This window comes from Misgurnus anguillicaudatus, chromosome 23, assembly GCF_027580225.2.
Source record: "Misgurnus anguillicaudatus chromosome 23, ASM2758022v2, whole genome shotgun sequence".
NCBI lineage: Eukaryota > Metazoa > Chordata > Actinopteri > Cypriniformes > Cobitidae > Misgurnus > Misgurnus anguillicaudatus.
Window position 1 is genome coordinate 27383504 of NC_073359.2, and position 27452 is coordinate 27410955.

Below are 27452 nucleotides of genomic sequence, written 5' to 3' on the forward strand. Positions count from 1 at the left end.
TGGTTTTTAATTTTAAAATACACTGAAAAATTAATCATTCAATTTACAAAATATTTTTAAGGAATGTGGTTTCAGTCAATTTAAGCTATAAGCTATACATTTAAACAAAAGTTTTGTTATTCAAATTATTTTTGTTTAAATATAGCTTAAATAAATTGACTGTGACAACTTACCTTAAAAAAATTGAGTAAATTGAATGAATAGTTTTTTTCAGTGTATGAATCAATAATTTACATGACAAGTGGGAAAACCGGTTTGACTGTACAAAGTATCAACAATGATTTCCTCCTCTGGCTTCTGTTTGTCTTGAGAAAAAATTACTTTACTTTACTAAAAAATGTTCATAGTGTTCAATCATACTTTATATTCTTTCTACATTGCATATTAACTTTGATTTCTTACCTAATTCCATAAAAAATGTGTACTTTTACTTTTCTTAAGTAAAAAGTAATAAATCCTTTTTTACTTTTACTCAAGTAAAACAAAAACTAGATGTTTAATGTACTGAAATATTAAATATAAACCAAAAACTTAAAATTCTGAAATGTATTGGAGTAAAAATTATGATAATATGTTCTGAAATGTATGTTTTCCAAACAAAAACACTAATAAAATACGAATACTTAAAAAATTACTTTTATGTAGAAAGTAAAAATACTTAAGTAGTGTCCGCCTCTGCCCACAGGCCATCAGGATACTCAACTGCACTGCTTGACCCCTGCTTTCACTCCAACAGCAAATCTGCACTATTCATTATAAGATGTTTCTTTGTTCAAATGTATTGAAATGTTTGTTTTACAGTTTGTCATTGTTGCAGTGCTCATCTTTCACTCATTCAAGCCAGCGAAGCAGTAGGCAAAATGTATATTGGCTCTTTTGGCGACCCCTGCAGCAGGCAACTGCCTAGATTGCTTATCCCTAGAAACGGCCCTGGCAGTGGGCATCATAATGTTGGCTTGGTACAGTATATTGCAGTCACAGCCACAGACATCAGGTCCACAGACCATTGCATATGGAATTATCCAGAAACACTTCAGCAGCTTCAAAGTCTTCCTTTGACTGGTTGAATTATACAGGAGTTCCAGGAGATACATGCATATATAATGGTCTGCACAACTGTTTTAATAATAACAATAAAATGTTTTAAATAATAAGGCATGTATTAGTAATGAAAATGGTTTGGTACTATCTATTTTTGCACATGAACACTCACCTTCTTGTTGTACTGACAGTAAATCACACAAGCTACAACTATGAGCAGCGGAACAATTGTAGCTGTCAGTAGTATTACATAAAAGTGCTGTAATTCTGTAATATGCAAAGAAAAAAAGTATCATTAGTAAAAATTTTCGTTTTCTCATAGTTTGTGATAGATTGTGAAGGTAAATAAATTATGAATAAACTCTCTTTTAATGGAATCATTATTTTAAAGATAATTAAGAATAGTTTGAAAAAACTAAATTGTATTCACCCTTTAGCAAGGAATGATATTGTCAGCATTTTATTTATTTAGAAGATTCCACAAGTTTCAACGAATTATTATCACAGGATGACGTCCAACAGAAAACAACAGTGCAGGTCAATATATGACAGACAGAATTATTAATATTGCTGTTATAGCTGAACACATCTGACAGACATCAGTAATGTTGAAATATTGAGTTTGGTTTGTGATGGGATTGTTCACCACACAGCTGTATGTGTTGTTATCCTGATATTCAACCTCCAGAGGTAGAGAGAGTCTGATGTTGAGATCAGACACACTGATGCTGGACAATAAACTGTTTCCTTTATACCAGGACAGACTCACATCTCTCACATTCAACACTGAACACAATAACACACATTTTAAGCTTGATGGTGACGGACATTGAGAAGAGTTTCTCATGATAACAGGAACGGGCAGACGAGCTGGAAATACCAAAAAGTTCAAATAAATATTATGTTTAGAAAATTAAATTACTGATAAAGATATCTGTAAAGATTTTTTAGACATTAAATAATAAATGAAATAATGTATAACAGTGTTGGTGTCATTTTTAAACTTAAATGTACTCACCATAGACCAGGGGTGTCAAACTCATTTTAGGCTGAGGGCCGGATGGTAAATAACGCCATGATGTGAGGGCCGGATATTTTTTTTAAACTTTAGTGTGCTGATAATTGTGTTAATATTAACTAAACAAACCAATTAATTTGTTTGTTCAGCAAGAAAACTAGAGAAACACACAGCTCTGTGAAAACTACATTTCATAAGGTCACACTCATACTGTACATATTATACACACAAATTTACATCTGTACAAAATCCACTGGCCTTAGGTTGAAAAGCCTTAATTTAACTTCTTTTGCATTATTCCTTAATGCCAAAATTATTTATAAATCATTCACTTTTCTTTGGAATATATTTGTAATGAGAACAGTCATTTAGAAAATGAAAATGCTAGATGGGGCAGTGGCCCAAACCAAAAAGGGCACTAAGGGGGTTGGTACTATTATTATGGTTTTAATAAAATATTATGATGTGTTATATTACTAGCATGTGATTATAATGGGAAATATAATAACAAGAATTAAAGTGTGACAATCTGCTAAATATTCAATATGATTTACCTACTGGCTTGATGGAGCTTTGAATCCATGTTTGCAATGTTGAACTGCCTTTAGCAGCCTCTCTTTCCGTTCTCTGTCGTTATTTTGTGAAGGCATTGGTGTTTTTTGTATTTTTTTGTCTACAAAGTGTGCCAACAACAGCAAATTTAGTGTTTATATTAACTTAGATCTGACCGGGAACATTAAATCGATTAGACATGTATTGTAACGTTAATAAAAATGTGGCTATTTTGTTTTTGTTTTGCTTGCTAGCACTTGTTAGCACTTTTAAAACACCGACAGCAAATCATTACCGGAAGAAATACATAAACAAACTTCCAAATTAATAATTCTGTTGTTTAACAACTGATTTGATGTAATTAATCTACCTGTTAATGCAACGAACTTCGGGAACTGTCATCTTCGCTCTCCAGGCACTGTGGACACAGAGATGCTGCGGAGCGGTCGGGAAAACACGAAGTGGATCACCGGAATAAGTGGATCTTTAGCGGAGCAGTAACAATACAACAGCAAGATTTTTGGGCACCGTGTTTAGTCTATGTTCCGCGTTTTGCTGCTTTCCGCAAGTCTCTCATATTAAAATCGAACTAGACACCCGCCTGAAAGGGTTTTTAAAATATGTATTTCATATTTTATAAATCATCATGCGGGCCGGATTGGACACCTTTGTGGGCCGTATGCGGCCCGCGGGCCGTATGTTTGACACCCCTGCCATAGACAGTAACAAGAAATTTCTTGTATGAATTCCCCATGTTGGTGCTGATCTTTAGTTTATAAAGTCCAGAGTTTGTGATTGTGATGTTTGGGATGGTAAGAGATCCAGTCTGACTGTCCAGCTTTAGCCCATCATATGTATTGATAATCTCTGTATATATTTCAGCTATAACAGTCCCTTTAGGTCCAAATATCCACACTATCTGATCACCTTTCTGTATGTCAGTAATATTAGTGTGCAGAGTAACAGAATCTCCCTCCATCACTGACACAGACTTCACTTCATCTCCAAACACACCTGAAGAACAAACAACATTATTTGTTTACCCACAAATTTAGTTAAAATAACTAAACTGTTTCAGATCAGTGGCAATCATGAAAATTCACAAGACAATTTTAACCAAGTCGTTTTGCATAAATTTCATAAAAGAAAATTCTTTACTTACCGGTCGTGATTAAAAACAAACAGAGATATGCTATATGATGACTCATATTCCATAACAGATCTTCAAACAATCTTTCGATATAAACTTCACATTGAGATCGATGAATAAACTAAATTTAAACGCTGACAACCAGAGACTCTGCTTTTAAGCAGAATGATTTCGTTCCAAAAATAAATGATCAATGATCAAACGATGCATGTACTATCACCTATCACTCTCGGTGCTCTGCTTTTAAATGTGTTTTTACTCTTTGGACCCACCCCTTTTTTTTTTTTTTTTTTTGCTTCCTACGCCCTATGTTCAGTTTAACATTTAAAAGTTTATTCGGCTCCTCCTAACATCTATATAAACCACATTCCATTCATGTTTGAGAGGGTAGAGGGGAGGAGGAAGGGAGGCAACGAAGCACAGCAGATCAGCCAAAGAAACGAAGGAGCGAGTTTAAAGCCGAAAGTATACTAGGGCCATCCGAGTTTAGCCGCGGGAAGTATACTTGGAAAGCTGCGCGGATGCCTGCGCGGGTGAGCCGGACGCGGAAAAAGGTATACCCCGGCCTTTTTGGGCTGCACGCGGACGTCCCTAGTATACTTTTGGTTAAGAATTGGTTAAACAGAGACACCTGTGCACATTTTCAAGATCTCACCACTAGAGGTCTCTTAGAAGTAAACTAGGTTATATAACAGTTTACCAAACAATCCAAAACTCTTTATTAAACATGATTACAAAAAACAAATTCAAAACTCAAACATTAGCATGAAAAATTATATGGAAAACAAGCTACCTGCAAAAATTATAAAAAATTAGAGGAATCAATATCTTCATTAAGTCCAGGCCCACTAAACATGAGACGTCCGCTCGACGTGCAGAATATGTCTATGTTAGGTCGGTTGGTCCAGGCCCTTATCTGTATGTCTATACAACGTGCAGATCTGGTACAGTATCTGGACGTCTGACTATGACCCCTCTTGGACGTCAGGTAGACGTCCAAAAGGGGTTCGGGAAATCAATACAAAAATATTTTATACAAATGTGGTAAATGAGTTCTGAGTCAAAAAACATAAACATCACGTGTATTTTTGTAGAAAAATTTTGTTAAGCTGATAAAATAATGTAATCTTTATAAATGAATGAGTGTTTAAAAACATAGCACTGCTCATAGATAAAGTTCCACCTTAAATGCTCTCTCTCTGTCTCTCTCTCTCTCTCTCTCTCTCTCTCTCTCTTTCTCTCTCTTTAATTAACAGAGATGTATATGCTGACGTTTGGTTGGGGATGTTTTGTCGCCATGGTGACGATCGGTGGTTCCTTTGGTTGGGTAGTTTGACTCTTTGACTTTTCATAGTAGTGTTTGGTTTTTGTAAGAGTGTTTGCTAAAGCATGTTATTTGCTGCAAAGAAAATTTGTTATAAACAAAACTCACATGTGGATCTTACAACTTCATTCAAAGTTTACCAAGAGTAATACCACATATGTAAAGTCTGTAAATTCATTTTTTAAACCATGTAGAATTGTCTCAATTTCTCAATTGATTTGAGGTGTCACATCTTGTCACAACTTATTACTTAGGTTCATACCACCACTGGGAAGCACTTATATACAATTAAAAGTCCAGATTTCGTTGTCACATATGCAGACATCAAGAATCAGCCCATGAATCACAACAGTGGTGACACTCTCTGGACTCATGAGTTTTTATAATACGCTGGTGCAATGCATTGCAACATTTAGAAAACTCACCATCGTTGTGATTCATGGTCTGATTCTTGATGTCTGCATCTGTGTCAAAAAAATCTAGACTTTACATTTTTGATTACAGCCACGAGGTTTCAGTTACAGTAGGCAGCAGTATGCACGGAAGTATGTTTATTGCAGCTCCAAACAAAACTGAGATAGAGGTTTACTTCTAAACTAAATTTATGATGCCTTATCTGTGTTGTTAGTTCAGTTATGTTATATTATACCATCACTTCTGACCATCAATGTAATTAATGTGAAGCCACAAGTAAGTTGCATTGGTAACAATCACTTGGTGCAATAATAATGTGTTTTAAAAAACACCATCATCAAGCACACACTTTATAATATAAAAACAAAGAGTCAAACTACCCAACTAAAGGAAACACTGATCACCATGGTGGTGACAGAACATGTTCAATAAAACATCAGAATCTTGTAAATTCTCAAAAACGAGCAGGTAGAAATGACAAAAAATAGAGTGAATTTGGTTTGTTTAGTCAGTATGGTCCTACTTTAAAACAATGCTTTGTTAAAAAAACTTTTTGTAATGGTGATGACATTGTTTTAGAGAATGTACATGTAACAATTATCCAGCGAGAGCAAGTGTGGGAGGGAGAGTGAAGTTCACGTCACTTCACTTCAATTATTGAACGATAGAGAGAGAGAGAGAGAGAGAGAGAGAGAGAGAGAGAGAGAGAGAGAGAGAGAGAGAGAGAGAGAGAGAGAGAGAGAGAGAGAGAGAGCAAGACAGTTAAGGTGGAACTGGTATATTTGGGAATTATCTATAAGCAAAAATTTTTAACATTTATTCATATATAAAGATTATATATACACATATAATGTTTAAAAAGACCACATTTTAAATAGTTTTACTTTGCATGGAGGTCCCCTTGACATCAATCTTGGATGTTCAGAACAGGTCATAAAAAGACGTCATAAAAACTTTCATTCTGGCTCCTCATGGGACGTCAAAATGACGTCTTTTTATGACGCTTTGCTCAGTGGGGGGCTGCGACAAAACGTTGCACAATGTTTATTAAACAGAGACGGTGATGCGTTGAACGCCCTGTTGTGATGACGTAAGAGTTGCAACTAAGGTAGCTGAGAGGCCATTCTTTGTGTTCTTTTATAAATGTTTCTGAAGCCTGATGAAATCGTTATAAATGTGTGTTTAATACTGTAAAATACCCCCAGAATAAAAACAACATTCCAACTTGAACCCATTGAGCGAGCTGTCTCTTTACTACCGCGTAGTTTTATACATCTTGCCGCTGATTGGGCCGACATTTCTGACACACCCACCAAACAAGAGAAAACGCTTCTAAAACCTGTTGCACGCCATTGCACAACGTTTCCAAGAAACATGTCATTCAACCTGGAAACCGTAGCAAAACGTTGTGCACCGGTGTGAGCTTGAGCTTGCCCCAGGATATGTCAGAGCACTCAAAGTATGTATCCAATAAGTCTCTCATTGTTTTAACCGTCTCAGTCTGTCTCCGCCTCTGCTACATATCACAAGTTCAATTCCAATGACTTTCAAATTACTGTCACTACCATGTTTGGCCTGTAGGGGAGAGTGGGGTAAAGTGAGACATTTTTTACATTTGCTCCCCTCTAAGCGAACTAAAATGATATATCAGTCAAATTTACACATTTCCCATTAATTCAGGATGTTTCCTAGCTATGGAAATTACCAGAATGTATTCAGGACGAAGAGCAGTGAAAATATGATTGTTTTAAAAAAAGTGGTCTTGTGTCTCACTTTACCCCAGCTTAGGGGTAAACTGAGACAGACCAGAAAAATTAAGGGGGTAAAGTGAACCAGCTCGGGGTAAACTGATCCACTTACTTTTTCCACTCTGATACTACCATAACAGCACATATTGTAACAGATAAAATCCTGACGGCTAGCTTGACAACCACACATTCCAGAACTAATGTTGGACTAGTAAAAGAATCAAGGGGATTGGCCAATTAAGAACATTATTTTTCTAAACACTTGAAAGTACAGGAACTCTAAACCAAAATCAAATACAACATAATATAATTCAAAAGTTATATTTTTTTGGCCAGTTTTTGCCTTTATTTCACAGTGAGTTTCGGAGAGGACAGTTAAGTACAGGGAGGAGAGAAGGGTATTGGATCGGCAAATGACCACGAGCCGGGAATCGAACTCGGGTCGCAGAAAGTGTGAAAGCACCACATGTCGGAGCGTTGCCCACTATACACCATTGGCTCCGACAATTCACATTTTTTTAATTAACATTCAAATGACATATAGAACCAGTTAGATTAGAACGCAGTCTGGGGGTCAGAACAAAGGACCCTTAGAGCCAGCTAGTGTCTGCGGGTCAGCGCAAAAGACAATCAGAACTATCTATCAATATTTCTACCCCTTGCAGCTGCTCTTACTGTGGGTTCACACCAGACATGAGTTCAACAATTTGTGCAAGCAGATTACATTCAAAGTTAATGCAAAGACACGATCAGACGCATCCTCGCCTGGGGCGATGCGAATGATGCCATTTGAGCGGAGCATTTGCTGCGAAAACCCGCACTATTCACCTCAAACATGTCTTCGCCCAAGTTGAAGATATTTATCTCGAGCGAAAAATTTGCATGACACAATGTTAAATCCCGTGAGTAATCTAGACTAAGTAATGCTACGTAAACACCAAATGTGGGGCATCGCGCCACCCATATCACGTCATTCGCATCGCCACACGCGAGGACGCGTCTGATCGCGTCTTTGCATTGACTTTGTATGTAATCTACTTGCGCAAATTGTTGAACTTGTGTCTGGTGTGAACCCACAGTACCACGATGCCTCGCGTTTGGTGTGTACGTAGCATTAGAGACTTCTTTCCTTCCTTGACCTAAGCAGCTGCACTCTCCATCTCCTCAAGGGGTGTTTTTCGCCAGGCTTTCTTCCTGGTGTATTGACTAGGCATAATGGTTTTTCTGCAATGTTTATAACATTAAAATAAAACATATGTAATGTAATGTAATATTACATTAAAGTATGTTTTAGACTAAACTGAGCTTGTGCCTCATGTCTCACTTTACCCCACAGCATTTGTCTCACTTTACCCCACCGCCACATTTTGGAAAAAAACTCTCTCTCTTGGAAATTCAGGCTAATCTTCAGCTAGCATCAACACAAGGTTTTATATGTTGGTAGTTAATAAACATGTGTGATATAAGTTTTTCTACATCAATCAATTTGCTTTGGCACAACAGTTGATTAAGTTGACAGCAAGAAAATTTACTTTTACAAGCAAAAAATATATTTTTGTGAAAAAAACATGCTAACCACAGCAGCATGAGGTCCTCTCCTTTATGGCCAAGGGGAAATTTGAGGGGCTTAAAAACATAATAGTCTTAGGACCACAAATGTGTTCCGTTGCCTAGATACAGGGGGTGTCTCACTTTACCCGATGTCTCACTTTACCCCACTCTCCCCTATGAAGTTTTTTGCCATTGGATAATTCATGTTACCAGTCCGAATCACGTATCTATGTAAGACCCACATAGAAACGATTACATGGACATTCCAGTCTGTAGATAACATGGGTGGAATAACAATTAATAAAAACTATGAACTTACATTTCTTTTGTCGTGTGTCCTCAAATGTATTGGTGTGGATCATGTTCATACAACAATTACAATTGCCAAAGCTAAAATTTAGGTCCATTTAGGTTGTTTTAGCCAAGTTTCTTTTTTTTTGGAGCTGGAAGAAAACTCTTTACCAATTTGTCCTTGATTGTTGGGGCACATTTGAACATAAAATCAGTGGGTTCTTTAAAAAATTCCCTTAGTCTCATCTACTTGTAAGATATTCCAATTCTTTTGTATAATCCATTTAATTTGTGTCGCTTCTCTGCAGTATCTTGTGACATAATGTACTTTGTTATTAAGGCCTGTATTTAATTTTTGTTTTTTGTTTTGTTTTGCTCTTCAGCGACTGAGCTTTGACATGAGCTTTTTTTAACAATGACATACCCAATCTTCTTTGTTGAAATTGCAGTGTCAAGGCAGTAGACTGTACCTCAAAATCTGCATCTGAGTCACATATTCGTCTCAATCTCCAGGTGCATGCTTTCTAATGGTTAAGTCCAAAAAAATAATTACAGACTTATCACATTCACAATTCAGTCTTTGATTTTTAATAGTTGAATTGATGTTAACATGGAAGTCAAGTAGTTCTTTCTCACTGCCTGAGAAGAAAAGAATAACATCATCTATATAGCGTCCCCACCACACCATTTCTAAAACATTGCTGGTGGAGTACACAAAACTTTCTTCCCATAAACCAAGGAACAGGTTAGCAAAATTTGGGGCGAAACTTGCCCCCATTGCAGTCCCTTTTTCTTGTCTGTATAATGAGTCTTCAAACAGAAAAACATTGTTTTTTTAGTGTCCAATCTGACATACAATTAAATTACTAGGAGGCAGTGCATCCTTTGATCTTGATTTTAATTACCTTATAGATCCAAGCCTTCATCATGGACTATATTTCTGTACAAAGATTCCACAGCTATAAAACAATCACCAATATTCTTAATGGTAGTTATTTTCTTTAAAACTTGTGTGGGATCCTGGATATACTGTAAGATGGTTATACCGGTTAAACTGCACTGCGAACTACTTGTAATCCAATTTTAATTGCTTGTCGGAATTTCTTTGTCACTGCATTTTCATGGGACCGTGGCACAAATTTTTTTGTGGAAGTTTCACGTATTGGTTGCTCAATTGTTTTTCCTATTTTTCTTACCATTGTTGCTTGTGACTGGGGTTAGAACAACTTACTGTTAAATAAAATGACATCCTCACCTAACCCCAACTTCTGGGTTATTCTGATAAATAAACATATAAACCAATGCTTAAAATGACATCCGCATTTATGACAAACGCATTTTTTCCTCGCACGAAAACATTTTAAAAATCAGACGAAAAACCACAAATCTTAGCCCCAAGCAACAATGGTAAGAAAATGGGAAAAACAATTGCGCAACCATTACACGAAAGTGGCACGAAAAAAAATTTGTGCTATGGACACGGGAAAACGCGGTAACACGGCCCCTAAACGCTCAAAACATTTAGAGCTGAATTCAAATACAGTCACATTCCTATCTTACCATATCTGCGCTACTCACCTGACCAACAGTGAGCTCGAACTGCCAGAAGCTGGTGGAAGGCTCGATATCTAGCACCAGTGCTGAAGGCTTCGTTGAGGGCTTAAAAAAACAACGAGTCAAGAGGTCACCTCCTGCTGAAGAACTGTGCTAATTAGCAAATCCAGGTGATTGGAACAAAATAATGGAGAGGACTTTTACTCCTGGCACATGGATTGTTGCAGAGCAGAAAATGTACAATAAATTCATGTTATATAGACAGTAGATAGGAATTAATATAACATGAAATATAGAGTATAGGGTTATAAAATGTATATTATATTACACAATATAATATACAGTATAAGATGTATATTAGTGAAACTTATTCAAGTGCTTGCACAGTACCAAGAATTTTATGGGATTATCAAGACAGCAATGGTATATAAATGAATATAAATTTGAATGATATACACTGTAAAAAGTTAAAGTTGGATCAAATTATTAATAATCCCTAAAAATTTTATGTTTTTTCAACTTAAATTTTCTCAGTTTAAGTGTAATAATTAAAGTTAAAAATGTTTAAATATTTGGTGTTACCAATTGAAGTTTTTTAGGTAGATCCGCTTTTACATTTTACAGTTTATGATAGGTAAATAAAATACCATAAAATGTAAATAAAATCTACCATGAAAATGTGAAGTATCTACAAGATTGCATTGACACTATTACATGTAAAGTGATATTAGAGTATACAACCCTGACCCAAAACATAATGTTAGCAATGTTAGCAGTGAGCAAGCCAAAGGTGAAAGTGACAAAGATGGCATAAATTACAATTGTGGTTAAGTGGAGAAATCCAACTTAACTTGATCATCTTGTTCAGGCTTGATCATCAAAGTATTTTTTACCTAAGTGTTTGCAAACTTTAGTCTTTTCTTTATAAACAGCTTGTGAGTGAAATTAAAATAATGTGACTAATCATCTTCATTTTTTAAATAACATTATGTTTGTCTATTTCATTAACATGTTAAAATCTTAATCAAAATGGTGCAAAATGGTTATTTGTAATATTGTTAAACATTTTTTGAAGCAAATTTAAATTAAAATATTTAAATACTTATATAATTGTAATGTCTTCATGATTCATAAATGTATGGTGTCACATGCTGCTGTGACTGTATAACGTTGCCGGCATTCTATTGGCTGATTCAGAGGTTAAGGGCGGCCATTTTAGGTTGAACTCATTGTAGTCCAGTTTGCGGCACTTAAGTCAGCACTTAAGAATGGGTCTTACACTTTACTTAAAGTTGCTTTTAGCTTCTTTATAAACGTCTTCTATTCTCAAACTGGTCCTGCTCCTTACTAAGAATTTTTTGACATTAAGTCATAGCTTAAGACTATTCTTAAGAGCATTTCTGAGATGTTTTATACATACGGGCCCTGATGTTCTCACACACTCAAAATTGCATCAGCTTTTATTTCAGCAGAGCTATGGGCAACTGTACGAATAATTTAGATTAGTTTGCTTTTTTGCACAATTTTAATTTGTTTAAATCAAGGAAGTTGGTTATACCTTAGTGACATCTGTTAGCACAGCAAAATCTGGAACCTCAGAATAACTCTATAAGAGTTAATTTCAACACTTTAAAAGTGTCTCATGGGGTCCACTCCCAATAGAGTTATTTTAACACTTTTGAAAGTGTTGGCACATTGACTCTTTTAAAGTGTTAGCAATTTACACTATACAGAGTTAAAAATCTAACTATAAATTTACACTGATAAGTGTTAAATATTTTTTATTTGTTAAAAATTAACTCCCTCGGTGTAATTTGTTAACTCCAATGTAGTGTTATATTTTTTAATACTATGGTGTTAATATGGTAAATGTAAAGACAGAAACATATTACGGTACTTTTGGGACAAAAAAACTTTATTTTTAAACAGTTTTTTTAATGCAACAATACAGCAGTATAATCTTTAATTATCATTAAAAAACTGTTAAGGATTTTTAAAAAATGTCATCTGATCAACATTTATTTATGACAGAAAAATTGTTCTCAATGTATCATGCATTTAAGTGTTCATTAAATTAACATAACATCCGAGACAACTAAAAAGCACATTCCCAATGTATAACAACAGTACAGATATTTATAAACACAGTTTATGGGATGCTTCAGTTCATACAAACAAGTTTGACTTCATTTCAATCCAAAATCCATGTTGGTCTTCACATAATAACAGCAGAATATGATGAACCAGCTGTAAGGAGGTGATATGATCCTCGGTCAGATCTTCGGACTAGATATTGAACTTTTCTGTTAATAAAACAAAAATAAAAGGGAAACATTCATTATTAAAAAACAATACAAAATGCATTACAGAATTCACATACAGAACACATTACAAAATACTTTGAAAATAGTTATACATTTATGTTTTGCACAAAAATACTCACTTTGTTATAAAATTGCTCTTCGTCTGAAGAAATGTTCATGTAGGCCTATTTCTGTGCTCCTCCAAAGTCCCCAAAGCAAATCTCCTGAACACATTTATGGATTCAAAAACATATATTTTAAACTTAAACAGCATATAAAGCAAAAAAAAAAAAAAAACTTCCAAAACCATTATACGAGTATGAATTGCTCCATCTGAGGCTAAGACCTAAACTCAACTGCCGCATTCATATAATGACAATAACACATGACTCTTGATACTCTTGAATGTTAAACTTGATACTAACAGCAATATAAAACATATCACCTCACAACTCTCAAATGTAATTGATCAAAATTTTATTTATTAAACATTTACTTACCATTTACAGTGAAGAGATGACCTTCTGCTTGAACTGCATCATCCAAAAACACGGTTCAGTGTGTGCTGTAAAAAGTGGGAGGTCTTCTCTATTTAACACCCTAAGAGTTAACAAACTCCACTAACAAAACACTGTAGGAGTTAATTAAAAAAAAAGTGGTAACACTCTGTTTTGACACCAACTCTTTATTTTTATAGAGTTAAATAAATTTTTTTTTAACTCAATTCAGTGTTAAATTAACTCCGAACTCTTTATATTTCCATTAACACCGTAATTTTAACTCTGCTAAATTTGCTGTGAGTGCTTTAGTGCAGTGCCACAGTCAATTAAACGTTTGAGGATTCTACGTAAGCAAAGTAGACTCTGAACCTGAACCTGAACATGTCTGAAAGACATCAGTAATGTTAAGATGTTGAATGTGGTTAGGGTAGGCCTACTGCTTAGCACACAGCTCTTGATATTCAGAGACAAATTAATTATTAAGACCAACTTAGAGAATGAATACACAGTTAAAGAGAATAATGTCTACCAACCACAGGTTTGTGTATAATTCACATGAATTCAGCTGAGGAGGACCTCTGGCGGTGAAGTTCAAGACTGCAGGAATTTAAGTAAGACCTAGATAAATAAAATCTTTATCATATTTATTGTTCGTTTACTGATATTAACCAATTGAACATGTACACTTAATATACGACTAAAAGGTCAAACTTATGTATGCAAAAACTTACAATACTTGAAATTACATATATTAAACATCTATATAAATTTAAACTAGAGCTGGGAAGCGGCCATTAAACATTTTAATCTAATTAATTGTGTGCCAATTAATTTATCCAATTAATCTCATAAATATTTGCATGTAATGGAGAAACCCTCAAATTGAATTAAATTGAATAAAATAAACACGTTTCAGGTTTTTAGGTTGGCCTTATAGTTTTCAGGTACATAAATTGAATTACATGATAAAAGCCTAATTTACAGCAAGAAAGGTTGTATTTGTTAATATTAGTAAATGCATTAGTTAACATGAACCAACAATGAACAATATATCTACAGCATTTTAAGATTTACTCATTTATTATTAAAATCAAAAGTTTTAATTGTTTTAATATTAGTTAATGGACCATGCACTAACATGAATATTTCTATTGGCATTCTAACGTTAACAATGATTAATACATGCTGAAAAACGTGATCATTATTCGTTTATGTTAGCAAAGGCTTATGTTATCAAATAGCCTACAAACTTATTGTAAAGTGTTACTGATTAGGTAATTAAATGTAAAATAATACTGTACAGTCGTTACTGTTAATAGATTTATTCTTATTAAAGTTACAAATATTATTCAGTCAAGACAAATTAATGATTTTTTTTTCTTTGTCTGATGCATTACATTGGAAACAGACATCATAAGGTTTATAGCCTACTACCATTTTAAAAGTGCATGGATCCAGCATACTGCATGCGATTTATTTCTCTACTGATTCACTTAAGCAAAGTGTATTTATGAGGATAATCGCGGTATTTTAAGACAATTTTAAGCTCTTGTTTGTTAAACACAGTATCGCCTAATTTTTTATGTCTTTGTTATTATATACTGAATTTGTACCATTGAAAACTATTAAATTAATGTTCTTACTTGCAGATTATTTAATCCTCCACAAGAGGTCGCCAAGTTCATTCTAGTTTGAATGTTCGTTTGTGGGAAGAAATATTCTAAGAAAAGCACAAGAAATGCATGCATTTTGAATATTCTAATAATAGTTTAAGACATGAAGAGTTTCGTTGCAAAACGAGATAAATCCATTTTTTTACATTTTTGTCAAAACATGTTTATTATTATGTTATCATGTTATTAATTTGTTTTATGGTGCTACTTAGCTGTAATTTTTAAGTTATGAAGGTTTAAATCAAAACAAACCAACTGCAGTTGCATTGAAATTAATTGGAATGCACAACCAAAAAACGAGATTTCTGAACAATTAAAAAAAACTATGGTTATCTCGTTTTGCAACGAAACTCTTCACATATTAAAAGAGAAGTTATTTTCTTAAAAAGGAGATTTTTTTAGCTAAAATAAATTCAGCCTTAAAATTATTATTTTGGTAAGTATGCAATTAATAAACACTATTTTTATTTATATTATTGTTAAGAAAATATTTAACATTTTAAGTTTTTTAATAAATAATATTGAATCTGTATTTAAAAAGCATAACACTGATTAATTTAACAAGAGATTTTTTCTGTGTGATTTGATTATGCGAATTAAATAAATTGTCTGTCCTATAGAGGGCAGAAGAGTTTTTCCTTTTTTAGTGTGTGTTTAATTATAGGCATGAATTCAACTCGTGTGAACATAAAAAAAATCTTTTTGCCATACCTGATTAATTGATATTTATGTTATATGTTTATTGATTTTAGAAATAGTGGTGTCTGGCATTGCAAGTAATTGTTTTCCTTTTTCTTTTGTTGTTGTATTTTTTATAAAATGTAACAAAACATAATGTAGCCTAACCCACGTCAGTTGGAAATGTGTGTCTTTTATGTTATCAGTGCTTTAAATGGGCCATGGTTTGTTTTTTGTGAATAGTGTGTTATAATTTGTTGTTTGATAAGATGAAGTCTTGTGCAAAATAGGTGATGCAAGAATAAATTGTTCGGTAGAGGAAAGTCTTGTGCATTTTGAGGCGATGAAAGCAGCCAAAGATTGAGTTTATGTCAGAGCGCAAGATAACAATTAATAGTTAAAGGTTTTCATATTACAAGGAAAATTAACACAAGGCATAATTCACATGTATTGTAGATACATTTCTGATGATAAACGTTTCATTTTATAGGTGTTACAAGTTGCCACAAATGTTTTTAGACAATTTGTATGTCTTTGATTTGAATTGTGCTTACTGTGTATCAAGAAGGGTCAGAAGGGTTCCTGATCAAGTTAATGGCCCCTAGAATTTGGGACAGGATCTAATGCATTAAGACAGATTATTTTACTGTAAGCCAGTGTGATGTGAACTTTAATAAACTTTAAAGTTGCAGTGCTATTTGCAATGTACCAGGCCAGACTCACATCTCTCACATTCAACACTGCACAAAAACACACATTTTGAGCTTGATGATGATGAAGATTAAGATCATTGTGAATAGAGTCTGCTGAAGATGACAGGAGTGGGCAGACGAACTTGGAAACATGAGAATGACATTAGAAGAACTTTTGCTTTCAAAAAGTCTGATTCAATCTATTTGAAGTGCTAAGTACGTAACAAGATAATGGAGAAAAAAACAATAGTTACATTTAAGATCCATTTAAAGTCCACATTTGTTTACTGTATTTATGGAAGTTTAGTGAGAGATGATAGTGAAGGTTTTATTTATATTTTCGATTAGGTGGCAGAAACGTTTGAAAAAAGTTAAAAAGGATCAATCAGCACTTTCACGACCCCTACTGTTCTAGTACTGTATTGTGGTATATTTGTGTCAGAAAGTTATATTAAGACACTTTGAAATACCATGATACTAAAAGATTACTATAGACACTATAGTATTTACATTCAATTCACCAAGAGAAATCAGGCATAATGTTTGTGATATTTTGTGCAAGCAATCCATTGTGAACAGAAGACAAATCCAGTCCAAAATCAGTGAATAGACAGTATCAGTGAATAAAACACTTAGGACGATTTATAATTATTTGTTTTATTTGTCTATACAAACATGGGTTAGGTGGTTGTTGTCGTTTATGTTTTTCCACAATGTCATTTCAAGTTAAAAATGCATTTAAATGAAAATAATAAATTGAAAACAACTTTTCTTTGTTCAGACTTGTTCATGAATGACCTGTAAATGACCACACCCTGTCCTGAAAAACAACTTCTGATGTGTTTTGTTCCTACACTCAAAAAAATGATTCATTGGATAAACTCAATAAAATTGTGGGCAGGATTTCCATCCAATATGAATGTGTACCCCTAACTCATAAAAAATAGCTTTACACAATTAAAATAAATTGAGTTAGTCCAACTCAATTTAAATTAAATGGCAATACTCAATTAGTTGCCTCAACTCAATTTAGTTTAGTCTGAATAACTCAATTTAGCATAGTTTGAATAACTCAATGTAGTGTGGTCTGAATAACTCAATTCTGTTATTTTATATAAACCGTTTTTGTATCATATTAATAAGCATAAGCACATGTTAGCATGCTAATAATAATAACATATGATACTTTGGATGAGCATGTGAGAAGAGACTGATCTCTAAACACGCATTAACACAGTTAGTGCTCATTGAGAGACATACGTCACATCCACAACCTAACCACAGGGCCACTCTTCTGCACGATGGTAACCAAACAATTTGAAAAAATATAACACAAACGCTTCTAAATCAATAAGATAAACGGACATTAAACACTATTAAGTCTTTCTCTTTACCTAAAAATGCATAAAATAACACTTAAAGGGGTCATATGATGAAAATGTTAGCATTGCCACTTTGTAGGTGTGAGCAAAAATAGGTCATTGAAATTTGGCTTTCATTATGATGTCATAAGGATATCTTATCAGAATAATACCGCCTCCTTAATCTGAACTCTCCAACCACTGCACTGCCGTTTAGTGCAGAGAGAAAGAGAGAGAAAAGAAGGACTTGATAGCACAATTGAGTTTGAATTACAACAAACCACCATCATTGTGATCAGTGTTTGCACTTCATCCACTCATTTGCATTTTAAAAAACACACCCAAAACGACACATTTTTGCTCAAACCTACAAAGTGGCAATGCTAACATTTTCATCATATGACCCCTTTAATTTAAAAAATTACTCTCCAAAAGCAGTTGCATGCAAAGCATGCTGGGAAATTATTTTTCCAGAACCCAAACTCAAACTAATTGTGTTAACGCAATTAAAAAAAAATCAATAAATTATAGTACATATTCATTTTGTGTTAGACTAATTAAATATATATACTTATTGCTCTTAATGAGGTATTTTACATTAATTGAACACAATTTTAATGTGTCATTTCTAAGAAGGGCTTCAATCATTTTTTTGAGTGTAAGAAACATGTGACTGTGGGTCTGTGGAGACAGGAAGTTTTTTGAACAGGAGAAACTGGGTGAACGGAAATATTTGCGTGATTGTTTTCCCCAAACCAGTTCAGATAGGAGTTTTACTTAAACATGAGCTCAGGGGCAGAAAGAAATTTGATTGGTTCACAAAAATGACCAATGAAAGTCCTCAACCGGATCCTTCAAGGCAGCTTCTGCAGTGAAGCAGTTCGAGCTCACCGTTGGTCAGGTGAGTAGCGCAGATGGTTAGATTGGAATGTGAATGTTTTGAATTCTAGAATTCTAGAATGTTTACCCATAAACACCTTTAAAGGACGGAAATAGTTGCAGAAAAAGTTTCATCAGATCTTCCACACAACTGCTGTGTGCAGTATTCATTGTAAAAAAAAACTGGAGTTACTCATGGGAAAGAACTGGAACAGAAAGTGCCAAACACTATAATTTATGTTAAGTAGATGTTGGAGGATCATTTACTCAGATGTAGCTGTATGAAAACTTGGACAGCAATATCATGAAAACATAAAATTACTTTCTCTGTAATCCCCTTTTAGAAACACTCCTTTCTCCTGTTGGGTTGCAAGCTCTTCTTGTGATTGATGAGGGAAACATGCATGTGTTAAGCATGTGACAAAAAAGGACACAAGTTTTAGGAATTCTGGGAATTAAAAGGCATAATCCAGAAGCAATAATACCCAATAAATAGAGAAGGAACGACTCTTCAAAAACATGTAATATTTATTTTTTCTTGTATGCACATTGAGAATAAAACTAGACGTAACATTTCTGCAATTTTGACTATGGAAGTACACACTACAAGTAGAAATATAATAGCAAGATATAACAGCAGAACTTTAACATATACCATAGTGACTTCTGAAGTATTTATAACTATTTAAGTATTCACACATTTTTATTATGCTTTCTGAACAGGGAAATGAAATAGTCTCTAAATTCCACCAGTGTGCTCAAGCTGTCTGACGTCAAGACTCCCTGGCACGCCACTACTTGTTTACTTTCGATTTCATGTTAATGCGAACTCTAAACATCACAATGCAAAACAAACATATCATAGTTTTTTTTCATACAAAGACACAATAAATAGTAGTGTAACACAACAATGTAAACATATATTAACAATAAATCCAGAGGTAGTTAACTAAAGTGCAATTGTATGTCTGCAAGTATTGCAGTGAGGTAGTCCATGATGTGCAAAGAAAAAGAAATCCTGGAAAACAAGCTACAGTGTTTCATTCGTGATCCAGATTCAGACGCTTTTAAAGCTTCTTCTAGATGACAATGCATGTTGGCATGATATAATGTATCTCCTAGGTATGAAAAAAAAAATAAGAAAGTATAAGTTTGCATTATAGATAAGACAATATTTTAGTACTTTCTATTTTTGTACATTAACACTCACCTTCTTTACTGTTTGTTTACAGTTGTTGTGGTGGCAGTAAATCACACATACAGCTTTAATTATGAGCAGCAACACAGCAACAACAACTATCAGTATTAAATGTGAACGCTGGCTGAGTTCTGTAATCAACAAAAGAAAATAAAGACTTATTAGTTTTGTCTTTGTTATAACATAAATCTCAGCCTGGGAAAATAAATGATTACAATAGTACCTAAAAGAAATATATAAAGGTTTGACAAACTTTTCCTGATATTATAAGTTATTAGTATACCATTCTCATTCTAGAGAGCATTTATTTAAAGCAACACTAAAGAGTTTTTGCTTTTTGCTCCCCCTACAGGTTAGAAGCGTAATTGTTCATTACCACTGTCGTAAATCCTGCAGCATAGCTGGCTCTGATTGAATTGTAAGTCTGCCGTAAAGCAAGTTTTTGTAGTTTTCACTCGAACTACAGGACCACGACCCGACGGTTGGAAACTTCTTTAGTGCGGTTTTGGCCGATAGAGGGCTGCAAAGCGAATGTGAAAGTGCCATTCACCCTGTTATGAGTTGTTGAACCACTAAAACTTTTTTGGAAACATTATTTTAAGGTAAAAAAAAAACTCTTTGGTGTAGCTTTAAATGAACATTTGTATACACACAACAGCAGGGATTAATATTATCAGTGTTTTTTTTCTGGGGTTGTTCTAATTTTGCTTTAATAAAGGAAAAGTGTCCACTGCAGTTATCACAGGATAAGTAAACAAACAGTGCAGGTTTACTGTACATTGCTGACATACCTGAACACATCTGACAAACATCAGTAATTTTGAGATGTTGAGTTTGGTTTGTGATGGTATTGTTGAGTATACATCTGTATGTGTTTGTATCCTGATATTCAACCTCCAGAGATAGAGAGAGTCTGATGTTGAGATCAGACACACTGATGCTGGACAATAAACTGTTTTCTTTGTACCAGGACAGACTCACATCTCTCACATTAAACACTGAACACAATAACACACATTTTGAGACTGATGATGAGGATGAAGGACATTGTGAAGAGTTTCTCCTGATGACAGGAATGGGCAAAAGATCTGAAAAAATATTATTTCACCAATTACATTTTTGATAAAGATAAACATAATTAACCATGTTTGCAAAGCAATAATACTGAATGAAACATTATATTCTCACTTTCTTTTTAAGTTTTTTTTAATAGTTTTGTTACAATGCTTAACATCATTTATGTTTTGTTAAATGACGGATATTTATGTATCTACACATTCATACACACAATAATAAGTTTACTCACCATAAACAGTAATATTGAATCTCTTGTATGAATTTCCTCTGTTACTGAAGATCTGTAGTTTATAAAGTCCAGAATTTGTGATTGTGATGTTTGTGATGGTGAGAGATCCAGTCTTATTGTTCAGCTTCAGTCGGTCAGATATACTGAAGATAATCTGTGTAAAGAGTTTAGCTATAGTCCCTTTAGATTCACACTTCCACAGTATCTGCTGATCTGTCTGTATTTCAGTTATATCAGTGTTTAGAGTAACAGAATCTCCCTCCATCACTGACACTGACTTCACTTCATCTCCATCTACAACAAACACATCTGAAGAACAACATTTTTTTACACACAAATTTAGTAAACAAAAAACAGTTTAAGGTCATGTCAAGTTCACAAAGACAACTTTAGACCATCTAAATAAGCCTTTCCACGTGAGTTTGATAAAAAAAAAACAGAAATCATAAAATAATTTATTTTACTTAACATAAAGCATTCTTGCTAATATTTTATAAAAGAAAATTTAAATAATTTACGTACCGATCATGACTAATAAACAAAGACAAAGAGAAGCTGTGTTGTAAGTTATATTCATATTTTTTAACAGGTCGATAAATAAACACGATTCAAACAATCTTCCCATTCCTCCAAAAGTTAACGTAAAAGAAATAACTTCCTCCTACAAACAATCGATGAGGCGCAGGCATGCGAAGGAAGTTCTCTACCAAGGGAGTTAGCTGTCTCGAGTTTTTATATGTGCTCAACTTTATGCAGCATGACACGTGACATGATGACAGCCAGCCCAGAACTACCCGTATGTGAGAAATCATATTGAGGGAAATCGCTCTCGCGCTACTCTGATGTCACTCATAATAACACACGCACACATCCACGCTGTTGTGTTGTTATTGAGGTTGAATGTTTGTGGTTAATTCTGCTGATTAGTTAAACAGTTAAACCAGAGCTTAGCTGTGGGTTTGGGTATCTGTAGATGTGCCGTTTCCAAATTCATCCAAATAAAATATTTTATATAGCCTATTTAAAAAATACAAATGTATCCAAATTAAATTTGTACCCAAACAAGACAACTGAACAGTGCTGCCTTTTTTGGTATACACAAACTAGCTAAACCTGCATGACAAGCAGTCTCCTGAAGATGCGTATAAATAGTACGAGGTGTAAAACTTGTGCAATACCAAATTCCACTTTGGCGTGCATGATACGCAAGTCCTTCCCATTCACTTAAACGGTGCATCTTTTTTGTCGTTTTATTTATTAGTTTCTCAATTTTTTTGCTATTTTTTACCATTTTCGCTTGGGTTTAGGGTTAAAACAACTTTTTGTTATATAAAAATGAAATCCTAACCCAAACCCCAACTCTAACCCCAACTCCAAGCGACCATGGCTTGACCCAAGCGAAAATGGTTTAAAAAACAGAACAAAATTGAGAAACCAATAAAACGACAAAAAAAGATGCCCCGTTTAAGTGAATGGGAAGGACTTGTATCATATGCACACCAAAGTGGAATTTGGCGAATGTATTGCACAAGTTTTACACTTCGTGCTATTTATACGCATCCTCGGGAGACTGGGTAGGTTATTATCCATAGTAAACCATGAAGTCTCTATTAAGAAAGTTTAACAAAAGTTTTCTCACACTTACTTTAATACAACATTTTAATAAAAACAGTCTAAAGTTTGGGATCAGACACACTGATTCTGGACAATAAACTGTTTCCTTTGTACCAGGACAGACTTACATCTCTCACATTCAACACTGCACAAAAACACACATTTTGAGCTTGATGATGATGAAGATTAAGATCATTGTGGATAGAGTCTGCTGAAGATGACAGGAGTGGGCAGACAAACTTGGAAACATGAGAATGACATTAGAAGAACTTTTGCTTTCGAAAAGTCTGAGTCAATCTATTTGAAGTGCTAAGTACGTAACAAGATAATGGAGAAAAAAACAATAGTTACATTTAAGATCCATTTAAAGTCCACATTTGTTTACTGTATTTATGGAAGTTTAGTGAGAGATGATAGTGAAGGTTTTATTTATATTTTCGACTAGGTGGCAGAAACGTTTGAAAAAGTTAAAAAGGATCAATCAGCACTTTCACGACCCCTACTGTTCTAGTACTGTATTGTGGTATAGTTGTGTCAGAAAGTTATATTAAGACGCTTTGAAATACCATGATACTGAAAGATTATTATACACAGCAAAATCTCCGGTGTTAAATAAACACTGCTTGGTGTATATATAATCCACTCCCAGATGGGTGTGTATAAAGACTGGTGTTAAAATGTAACACTGAAGCAGTGTTAAAGTTAATGAGATAATGAAGTGATGATTAAGACATTAATGGTGAACACCTGCTGGTCATTCTGTGTCAAATAACTAAATTTTCCTGGATTTTTTTTTTGGAGAAAGTAATACTAAAATTTTGAAGAAAGACAAAATGCAATAGATGAATCCGCAGTATTAAATGAACATTATTGGGTGTATGACTCCAAAAGCTGCAATCTTTCACGTTTGCCTCTCTATCATCATCTCTGTTAAGGGAACTAGAATTGTAACTTGCAGCGTTATTTTCTAAACCGGGATGATAAGTTTAACTTCTAAACTGTCAGAACAAAATACAAGCATCCACACACATGATTTAGTAGACAAATCTTCTTTCTGACGTGATGTAATCACAGAATGTATCACATTAAATCTTAAGTTTGTGTTTGTTATGGGTTCATTTGAAGTCACCATTATTGTGATTAACGTTTCCTTTAGTTAGGCATTCTTCTTTTAACCTTCACTTAACTCATTTTCCTCTTTTAGCAATTGTAACATTGTTTTATTAAGACTGTTTGTTCATTGCTTGATGTAGAGGGAAAACTTTTCATAGCATCTGAGATTGGTTATTTGTTTTATTCTTTACCAATCATTAAAACATTTGATCATAAATAAATGATAAAGACAACAATGCAAATACAAAAATGCTCTATGAAAGACACTGTTCTGTAAGACTGCTGTAATGCTTTAGTTTTTTCTTCCACAATGTAATTTCAAGTTAAAATGCATTTAAATGAAAATATTAAATTAAAAACAAATACACTCATAAAATGCAGAGTTATTTTCAAAAAGGGACAAACCCAGTCGTTGGTTAAATTAACTCAGAAAATGTTTAGATTTCACCCAGCAATGGGCTAAAAGAACAGACATGTTTTTAAGTTTTGCTTTTTTAACTTTTTTAACTTTGATTTTTTTAAATCTAAAATTCACAAATTGCAGCACAACACATAAAACCACTGAAAAACCTTTAAGTGTCCATAAACAGATGACTATCGCCCTCTGCTGGTGGTGTCCTCTGATGTCTATGATCTCATGACCCACTACAGTCACAGCAGCCACGCCCACCACAGCAGCAATGACCAATCGTATCACAGTTTCAGCTAACTGCAACATGGGGCAAAAATAAAAACACTTATACATTAATGTGCACTACTTCTCAAATAAACAAAAATAGAAATTCAATACAATCAACTGATCTGCACTACATGAACATGGATAAACAGAAAACTGAAATTACAAAACTCACCATATAGTAAATTGAATTTCTCATATAAAGATCTTCTGTTATTTTAGATCTGTAGTTCATAAAGTCCAGAGTATGTGCTTGTGATGTTTGTGATGGTGATAGATGCAGTCTGATTGTCCAACTTCAGTCTGTTGCCAAAAATCTCAGTACTGTCATGCATTTCAATGTCTTTCTTATAAATCTGAGCTATAGGAGTCCCTTTAGGTCCAAACATCCATAGTATCTGATCATTTGTCTGTATTTCAGTAATATCAGTGTGTAGAGTAACAGAATCTCCCTCAGTCACTGACACTGACTTCACTTCATCACCAAACACATCTGCACACACAACATTGTAAGAATAATAACAGATCAATTATAATAGATGTGAGTGACACACTGAGTTTGACTCAAATCAAGAATGACAAAAACACATTTATGGAGAATCGAAGTCTTTCTTAAATGCCACACAAACTAAAACCATATAAATCCATTTTTTTCAGCGTTCAGTGTCTATAATACAGAACCACTATGAGGAAGTTTAGTAAGAGATGATCATGAGGTTTAATTCACATCTGACAATATTATGACTTCTCGTTTCATTTTGTGGTAAAAATAAATAACACAAGCCACAGATAGAGATGTAGGTGTTAGACAAAATAACACCTGTGTTGGTGGACACACATAAAATTTGAAACCCCAATATTTTCCTTTTCACTATTTTCTTTGGTGTGTAAGCATATGTTAGTACATGTTAACCATCTGCAAATTTCAAAGTCTACAATGACATGAGTAATTATCTCCAAAAGAAATCTCTTTTCTTGGACTACAATGAGTGCAAGAATAAGTGGCAACAGTTTTCTTCCACAGCAAGTCGACATGGACGCAACGGTCATCGTAATTCCTCCCGTTTCTGACTCACAGCCTGTAAGTAGTCTATGTTAAAGAATTTACTGACTAAACAATGACTCAAACACATCACATTTCCAGAACAAGCTTAAGGTGAGCAAGTAAGAAATCATTACTTTATAGACAAGTTTCCTGGGCACTTCCGGTTTACTTCCTGTTTCTGCCAAGAACTTCCTGCGCAGGCTGAGTAGTGGTGTAAAAATGGCTTTGGAATGGCAACATTCGACCGAAAATCTTGTTAAAAATGGTGTTTTGTCCATTCCGCATCCAAGCAAGGTAACTAAAAATAAAAATAAAATAAAAATAAAAAGTAATCTCCTCTAGCCTTCCTGCCTAGCATTTTAAATGCTTGTTGATCGACGCTGATAGGAAGAGAGACACTTTGCATACATTGCGAGTTACTTTTACTTTTAGAGTTACTTTTAAGACAACAGCAAGGTGTTTACAGTGAGCACAGAATGCGGGGGTGTTTGACAGTCAGAGGTGTAAAATCCATGCGCCATGAGTAAAAGTCCTCTCCAGTATTTTGTTCCAATCACCTGGATTTGCTAATTAGCACAGTTTTTCAGCAGGACGTGACCTCCTGACTCGTTGGTGTTTTAAAGGGGTCATGTGATGAAAATGTTAGCATTGCCACTTTGTAGGTTTGAGCAAAAATGTGTCGTTTTGGGTGTGTTTTTTAAAATGCAAATGAGCGGATGAAGTGCAAACACTGATCACAATGATGGTGGTTTATTGTAATTCAAACTCAATTGTGCTGGCAAGTCCAAAAATGTGTCGTTTTGGGTGTGTTTTTTAAAATGCAAATGAGCGGATAAAGTGCAAACACTGATCACAATGATGGTGGTTTGTTGTAATTCAAACTCAATTGTGCTGTCAAGTCCTTCTTTTCTCTCTCTTTCAGAGTTCAGATTAAGGAGGCGGTATTATTCTAATAAGATATCCTTATGACATCATAATGAAAGCCAAATTTCAATGACCTGTTTTTGCTCACACCTACAAAGTGGCAATGCTAACATTTTCATCATATGACCCCTTTGAGCATTGGTTTTTATGTTTATTTGACAGAATTTTAAACTGTTTTCAGTTTTGGTTGGGTTTAGAGTAGGGTTAGGGTGAGAATATAATATTCTGTAACAAAGTTATTCTAACCCCAATCCCAAGCGACAATGGTAAGAAAATAGGAAAAACTGTTGAGTAACCAACACGTGAAACCGGCACGAAAAAGAAACTCGTGCCACAGACACGTGGAAACATGTCACCCAAATGCTCGAAACATTTCGAGCTAAAATCAAATTCAGTCACATCCCTATCTCACCACATCTGCGCCACTCACCCGACCAACGGCGAGCCCAAACCGCCAGAAGCCGGCAGAAGGCCCGACATCCAGCACCAGAGCCGTGATTAACCGAAACACTCAGGGCACGGGGAGTGCCTTGAAGGCTTCGTTGAGGGCCTAAAACACCAACGAGCCAGGAGGTCACCCCCGCTGAAAAACTGCGCCAACCAGCAAATCCAGGCGATTGGAACAAAACACGGGAGAGGACTTTTACTCCTGGCACATGGAATTACCCACCTCTGACTCTCATTCACTTGATATGCTGTTTGGCATGAGGCTGTGGTTTGTTGTTGCTCCTTTCAACCAAACATTCAGCAATCGCCACGAGTTGTTGCAACAGCACAATATGTCCTGGAGCCGTGTCGGCATGTAACACCATCCATAGTTTACTTTTTCTGCACGCTAACCAAAGAC

The 27452-nt window shown here is 34.5% G+C and overlaps 1 protein-coding gene and 1 long non-coding RNA gene across 2 annotated transcripts; both read right to left on the reverse strand.

Moving 5' to 3' along the window:
• Positions 1-1579: 1579 nt before the first annotated feature.
• Positions 1580-27288, reverse strand: LOC129452940 (titin-like). Its single transcript, XM_073861770.1, has 7 exons — positions 27276-27288; positions 27036-27155; positions 24858-25129; positions 24556-24669; positions 21234-21516; positions 20719-21015; positions 1580-1911 (listed from the first exon to the last, which is right to left on the reverse strand). The coding sequence occupies exons 1-7, from the start codon at positions 27286-27288 to the stop codon at positions 1580-1582; spliced, it is 1431 nt and encodes a 476-aa protein (XP_073717871.1).
• Positions 12226-13642, reverse strand: LOC141359275 (uncharacterized). Its single transcript, XR_012365685.1, has 3 exons — positions 13447-13642; positions 13087-13170; positions 12226-12946 (listed from the first exon to the last, which is right to left on the reverse strand). It is a non-coding gene; the product is annotated as an uncharacterized lncRNA (long non-coding RNA).
• Positions 27289-27452: the final 164 nt, after the last annotated feature.